General features: G+C 42.0%; 1 protein-coding gene across 2 annotated transcripts in view; it reads left to right on the top strand.

Moving 5' to 3' along the window:
- Positions 1 to 7,500, top strand: part of LOC127001480 (glutamate receptor ionotropic, NMDA 2B-like) — a 204,719-nt gene that overhangs the window by 86,727 nt on the left and 110,492 nt on the right. For both annotated transcript variants that reach the window (XR_007755303.1, XM_050866034.1), the window contains exon 5: positions 1 to 7. This exon is cut by the window's left edge and continues 77 nt beyond it. Coding sequence is in view for 1 of the 2 variants with exons in the window: in XM_050866034.1 (XP_050721991.1) it covers positions 1 to 7 (7 nt within the window). In the remaining variant the exon portion in view is untranslated. The remainder of the gene's footprint in view (positions 8 to 7,500) is intronic.

Raw genomic sequence — 7,500 nt, 5'->3', positions numbered from 1 at the left:
ATGCTCGGTAAGTATTATTTTTTCTATTTCTGTTTATTTTTTTCGTTTATTTTTATTTTTTACAGCACGGGTAAAAAAAATCGAAAAGGCAACAGCGACGGCGTAGAAGAAAAAAAGTGTAAAAGTGTCACGCAGCTTTGATGGGAGTGGTGAACATTTTGGTGATAGTGATGGGGATGATGGTGGCGGTTGTGGTGATGATAAAGGTGATGGTGGTACGCTGCTCCGACGAAGGAAAATAGAAGAAGGGGCCAAAAGAGAGGTCGATTTCGGGTGTGGAGGTGTCGTGATGCTCTCCTCTTATTACCATTTTCATGTAGCCATTTCCCTGTCATCATATTTTTTTCCCATATATTTCTTCCTCTACTTTTTTGGAGGGGTATTTTTTTCCTACGGCGCCGGTACCAACATATCACCAATCACACCCTCCCCTTCCTTCCCCCACACCCACCGCCCTCACCAGCCTCTCGGTCCCTCCCACGCCTAAATTCACTATCACGTGGTGGTCGGCCCCAGGACGTTACAGCGCGGGCAGGTGTTTATGGTGGCGATATCTTACTTGGCTCATGCATTTCCACCTCCTTGATCCTCTTTTTATGGAGAGAATCTAAAGTCCGGGTTGATAGGTCGTCTTCTGGGCAGCATGTGGATAGTCTTAACTACTCGGCGATGTCTGAGCCCGCACGCTAACCACTCAGCCACCGCCTCCCTTACTCGTTTAAGGTGCATTTTCATTTACTGTTTTTCCATGTAGTGTATTTTTTCTTTATTTTTTTCTTATTTTATCTTATATCTTATTTTATTTGACCTATTTTCCCTTATTTTTCTATTTTTTTCTCTCGTTTTTTATCTCTTTTTCTTCCTCGCTCCTTGTTTCATCCGCCCTTTAATACTTTCCCCGCCACGCTACTCCAATTTCTCCGCGCGGTGTCCTCGTCTCTTTCTCTCTGGTCTCCTGCTGCTAATCCATCTTCCTCCTTTTCCTCCGTTCCTGAAGGTCTCACCGCCTCCTTCTTCTCCCCCTCCTCCTTCCTTCCTTCCTCTCCTGTCTATACGTTTTAAACTCATTTCTTTTCCTTTTCCTTTTCTCTAACGTAACCCTCTCTCTCTCTCTCTCTCTCTCTCTCTCTCTCTCTCTCTCTCTCTCTCTCTCTCTCTCTCTCTCTCTCTCTCTCTCTCTCTCTCTCTCTCTCTTAATGCCTCAATGTTACTTTTGAAGGATTTGTCTAGTTATCTCTATTTTTACAGTCAAGTTATGTTATTCTTAAAAGCTACATTTCATCTTCATATTTTCTAAGAATCGTGGAACCATTTTTTTTTTCAACTAAACTATGAAAGTCCTCCGAGCAACATTTCATCCCTTCCTCCTCCTCGCAAGAGTAATGGGATACATTTTTTTTAACAACTGAGCAAGACAGTTCAATTTTCACTTCAAATTTAACTTCAAATGATACAACTTCAATTTTCTTCCATTCCTCCCGTCGAGAGCGATGGCGTGCTACTATTTTTCAAAACAACATTTCATTCCTTTTCCTCTTGAGAGCGCGGACGCCTTGTCATGAAGAGTTCGGACGGAGAGAAAAGAAAAGCAAGACAATACAACATCGAAACCATGACCGGGAGTGCAGCGTCGCGTTCTCTACCCCATCCCAGGCTGTCCTTGCTATCTGGGGCCGTATCCTCACACGCTGTCGGCACTCACAACAAACATTTCAAAACACCACAACGGAGATTGGGTGGGTTCTCATTGGCGTTTTTCATATCCACGGTGCAGAGGCCTCGTCAAACTATCTCTAGGCTCATCAAACTACCCATGGAAATACTCACAACCTCTACGAAAGCCTTGTGAAATGTGTGTGTGTGTGTGACCTCGGAAACGTATTGGTCGGGTTCTCATGTGTTTTTCATATCCACGGTACAGGCTGCAGAGGCCTCGTCAAACTATCACTACTACCCATGAAAATGATAACAACCTCTACGAAAGCCTTATGTAATGTATGTGTGTGAGATCCGAAACGAATTGGTCGGGTTCTCATGTGTTTTTCATATCCACGGTGCAGAGGCCTCGTCAAACTATCTCTAAGCTCATCAAACTACCCATGGAAATACTCACAACTTCTACGAAAGCCTTATCAATCGTGTGTGCGACCCAGGAAACGTTTCAGAATATGGCTCCTGGTCCTCCCGCGTCCTATATTTCCGAGTTGGTTGGTAAGGAAATCCTCTTAGGAATTGGCTGAGGCTGATGACAGGCAGGAGACGGACGCGATGACATTGGCTGAGAGGAGGAGGAGGAGGAGGAGAAAAAGATAGGAGGATGATACATACGCGGAAGAGGAGAGGCGAACGGAGGCAGGGACATGGAAGTCTGTCTTTCCCTCGCTAATTGGTCGCTCCTTGTCGTGGCTTCCGTGTGCTTCCCGTTTTCTTTTTCAGGGGACATCGGACGTGGACTCCCTCTCACTTGGCGCCAATACAGTGAGTGCACGGCCGATGAAAAGCGCACAGTCGAATGAAAAGCAATAAGAAGCGAGTGTATGATAGAACGAAAGGAAAATAGCAAAGAATTAAGATAGTTCAAAATAAAATCATTGACGACGAACCAAGTACATGATCAGTGAAAGACAGAAAAAAGAAGATGATGTTTTTTTATGCAAACACAAAGCGAATGAATACCAAAAAAATGAAACAAAAACAAAAAGCGAATGAATGACTCGAAGGAAAAAAAGGAACTGAAAAAATAAGGTAAATGAGTTTAAAACAACGAAGCAAGGAAATGACAGAAAGGGAAAAACAATCAAAATATAGGAAGTTGAAAGCCAAAATAAAACCTTGACGAGACAAGATTTTTTATTATATCATTTATTGTGAATTAAGTAAGAAAGAAAGGAGGGAGAGAGACAGACAGACAGAAAAAGGGCAAAAAGGAAAGCAAGACACATACAACCAAAGCTTCCTCGGTGACGGACGGAGGGGAGCCGATCAGCCGTACCCGGGGTGCCTCGTATGAGCAAGTCAGGGCCGGAGTCAGACACAACACTAGCGGCAAGGGGCCCACTGAGCGTGTTATTGAATCCATGAATAAAATATATGTACTGCGTGGAAAAGAGAGCATCTGAGGCCAAAGCACCATTTTCTATTTCTGGTTTTGCGTGGATTATGATTTTGTTCTCATTTTCTTTCTTTTCTCTGTATTTTTTGGGGGTTCTTTTGTGTTTTTAATTAGTTTCTTCTACTGTTGAGGCTAAAGCACCATTTTCTATTTCTGGTTTTGGGTGGATTATGACTTTTTTCTCATTTTCCTTTTTTTCTATGTATTTTTGGGGGGGTTCTTTTGTGTTTTTAATTAGTTTCTTCTACTGTTGAGGCTACAGCACCATTTTCTATTTCTGGTTTTGCGTGGATTATGATTTTGTTCTCATTTTCTTTTTTTCTATGTATTTTTTGGGGGTTCTTTTGTGTTTTTTAATTAGTTTCTTCTACTGTTGAGGCTAATGCACCGTTTTTTATTGCTTTTTGAGGACTTTTAATTTTTCTTATTTTCTTTCTAATGCATTTTTATTGGTTATTTTCTTTATCTCCTGATCTCTACTATCGCTCTTTTTTTATTGTAATCTTTTTCTCTGCATCTTTCTAACTTCAATTTTTTTTCCTTCGCTTATATTACTTCCCCATTCTCCTTTCTATTCATAAACTCAAAATTTCCCTTCTTCTTCCTAATTCTATTTTTCAATTATCATCCATCATTCATTTCCTTCGATTCTCCTTTCGCCATCGCCTTCCTTCTACTTCCTTCTTCAGGCGTTACTATAAAAAAATAGTCTATATTAATTTCTAAGGGATCACGACTTCTTCCTCGGCACAGTAATCTCTTAATGTCCTGTCTCTTCTATCGACACTACAGCGCATTAATTTCCTCCATCTTCCCTTTCTCCATCAACTTCTACTTCCTTCTTCAGGCGTTACTTGTCTATATTCATTTCTAGGGGACCAAGAGGTCTTTCTCGACACAGCAATCTCTTAATGTCCTGTCTATCAACACTACAGCTCATTCATTTCCTCCATCTCCCCTTTCTCCATCCCCTTCAAGATCCTTCATTTCCCACGCACTCATTCCCTCCATCAACTTATTCCTTCCTGCCTACTTCACGCCATATATATTTTATTCTCTGGTACCTCCTTTGTCGGCTTCTACCTCATTCAGATCTTCCCATCTCCTTCATTACCCTCAAACTTCTTCCTCCTTCACGCTCTCTCCCTCTCGTCTCCTCCATCAACTTCCTCCTTAACGCTTTCACTTTACTTGGATTTTTTTTTCTTCAATCTCCTGAAACTCCTCCGTTCCTCCCGAGTACTTCCGCGCTTCAAGAGGCCATCCGTCACCGCCCGCAAGTTTCCGTCTGCTCTTAGCGCCCTTCAAGCACTTCCTCATCTCTTTGTAGCCTTCAGGTTTTCGCATCTTATACATCTTAAAATATATTCCAGTGTATCAAGCCTGCTCCCAGATTTGACTTGTTTTCTGCTTCAAAATTAAGATTCTCACGTCTACAAATAATTATAAACTCCCGAATTTGGTGTATATTCAAATCTTATAAAATCAGTCTCTTTTTTCAAGCACCGATATTCAATCTCATGCCTTAAAGATCCAGTGTTTGATTTCTTTATTTCTTTCCACTTTAAATTTGGTATCTTGACACACTATGACCTCCTCTACCTTCTACTTCTCCAAAATCGGTCTAAGAGACATATATGTCTCTTTTTACTCTCTCTTCTTCTTCCTTGTGTTCTCACGCGCGCTCTCTAACGTGTATCTTGATTCCTACCTTTACTCTTGTGCTCCTGATGTTATTTCGCCTTTCGTTTTCCTTTTCTCTCCTCAAAATGTCTCTTTTTGCTCTCTCTTCTTCTTCCTTGTGTTCTCACGCGCGCTCTCTAACGTGTATCTTGATTCCTACCTTTACTCTTGTGCTCCTGATGTTATTTCGCCTTTCGTTTTCCTTTTCTCTCCTCAATATGTCTCTTTTTGCTCTCTCTTCTTCTTCCTTGTGGCTTCACGCGAGCTCTCTACCGAGTATTTTGATTCCTACCTTTGCTCTCTCGTTCTCCTGATGTTCCCTTGCCTTTCTTCCTAATTTTCCCTTCTCAATACGGCTCTTAACTTTTATTCTATCGTGCTTTCGCCTTTCCTATCCTCCTTCTTCTCCTCCTTCCTCAATACTCTCTTTCCTCTTTGCTCTCTTGTGCTCCTAATGTGACCTTCCTTTTTTTCCTCCTCCTTCCTTCCTCAATACTTTTCTCTACCTTTAGTCTCTCGTATGTCACCTTGCCTTTCTTCCTCCTCCTCCTTCCTCAATACTCTCTTTCCTCTTTACTCTCTCGTGCTCCTATGTTGCCTTCCTATTTTTCCTCATTTTCTCTCCCCAATATGTCTCTCCTTACTGTCTCCTCCTTTCTTCCTTCCTTTCTCTCTCTGCTCTGGGTTGTAATACTTTTTTTTTCCCTTCCTGTTCTTCGTCTTTTTTACTTCTGTTTTTCTATTCTTTATTACTTATCCTCTTTTATTTCCTTCCTCTCTCTCTAATCTGGGCTTTCATAGTTTTATTTTTTTTCCCTTCCTGTTTTCGTCTTTCTCGCCTCTACTTCAATCTTCTTATTCTTTTTTGTACTTTTTTTCTGTTTCCTGGTTCTTTTTCTTCATCCATTTTATCTCCTCTTCCTCCTCCTCCTCCTCCTCCTCCTCTCTCCCCTCCCTTCCCTTCCCTTCTCTTCCCTCCTTCGTTCTTTCCATGTCATCGCCCACGGGAATAGACTCAAAGGGTATGCCATTAATATATCATCTCTCATCCTCTCTCTCTCTCTCTCTCTCTCTCTCTCTCTCTCTCTCTCTCTCTCTCTCTCTCAATCTATCAACCAATATGTATCTATCAAGCTAGACATCTATTTTTCAGTCTGTATCTATCAATTTCACTCCATTTATCTGTTTGACACGCAAACACTCTCTCTCTCTCTCTCTCTCTCTCTCTCTCTCTCTCTCTCTCTCTCTCTCTCTCTCTCTCTCTCTCTCTCTCTCTCTCTCTCTCTCTCTCTCATACCATAACCCACTTTGATCCCCCTTTTTACAACCTTCTTTTCACTTCTCTTCGTCTCCCTTTTACCGAACAGTTTTCTTTCCTCCTCCGGGCGTGTCTTGTCGCTGTCCATTGTCTCGCAAAAATAAATAAATAAATAAAAACGTCGCCTTCTTTTAAATGCTTACTTCCACACCATGTTTCTTCCTTCTGTCCTCCCTCCTCCTCCTCCTCCTCTTCGTCTTCCCTCAGGGCTTCTTTTTACACACACCGCAAGAAGGGAAGTGAACGGAAAGCCTTATTAAGAAAAGTACAGAAGGGAAAACACAACCACCTCGATCCTGTTCCTCTTTCGTATGACTCGTGGGAAGTTCAGTCATTAGGGGATAGGTGGACAGGTAAAGGGAAGATGATTAAGGGAGGAGAGTTGAAGGAAATGGATGGGTTTAGTCTCTCTCTCTCTCTCTCTCTCTCTCTCTCTCTCTCTCTCTCTCTCTCTCTCTCTCTCTCTCTCTCTCTCTCTCTCTCTCTTCCATTATTCCATTTTTTCTTTTCTTTTTCTTTTCTGTTTCTTTCTTTTCATTCTTTTTTCTTTCTTTCTCTCCTTCTTTCTCACTTTCTTTCTTTCTATCTTTGTTTGTATCTTTCTTTCTTTCCCTCTTTCTCACTTTCTTTCTTTCTTTTCTCTGTTTCTTTCTCTTAATTTTTTCTTTCTTTCTTTCTCACTTTCTTTCCTTCTTCTTTTCTTTCTTTCTTTCCTTCTGTCTGTCTTTCCTACCAACTCCAGGAAAATTAAGCCCAGCAGTCATTACAGCAGACATTGGTTTCCTATTACCCTTGATGGCTTGTGAAAACCCCCGAACACAATGGCCCATCAAACGAGGCCGAAAAAAAGGCGTAATACGGAGAAACGAGGCTTTGATTCGAGGGGGAGACCCGTTGAAATAGGGAATAACAAAGAGGAAGCGTGGGATCTATGAGGGAAAACGGCAGTAATGAGGCAAACAAGCTGGTTAATGAGGTTGTTTGCGGCGGACGTTGATTATTAAGCGCTGTACGTCAACATTTTAATGGAAGAGCTGATCGATTGCCTCCAAACTCTACGCCTCCATACAGCAGACAGAGGGTTGAGGAGGAGAGAAAACAAAGAAGAAAGGGAAGGCAACATTAGCAGCACGAGAGAGTAAAGAGGAAAGAGAGTATTGAGGAAGGAGGAGGAGGAAGAAAGGGAAGGTGACATACGAGAGATTAAATGTAGAGAGAAGTATTGAGGGAGAAGGAGAAAGATAGGGAAGATCACATTAGGAGCACGAGAGAGCAAAGAGGAAAGATTGTATTGCGGAAGGAGGAGGAGGAAGAAAGTGTAGAGGAGTGGAGAAGTTAGGGGGGGGGGGTGCTTGTGGACGAGAGGGGGAGGAAAACATTCTCTCTC

The sequence above is a fragment of the Eriocheir sinensis genome, chromosome 21 (genome assembly GCF_024679095.1).
Source record: "Eriocheir sinensis breed Jianghai 21 chromosome 21, ASM2467909v1, whole genome shotgun sequence".
Classification (NCBI taxonomy): Eukaryota; Metazoa; Arthropoda; class Malacostraca; order Decapoda; family Varunidae; genus Eriocheir; species Eriocheir sinensis.
Note: the sequence above shows the minus strand (reverse complement) of the source record. Positions and strands in the feature narration are given on the sequence as shown.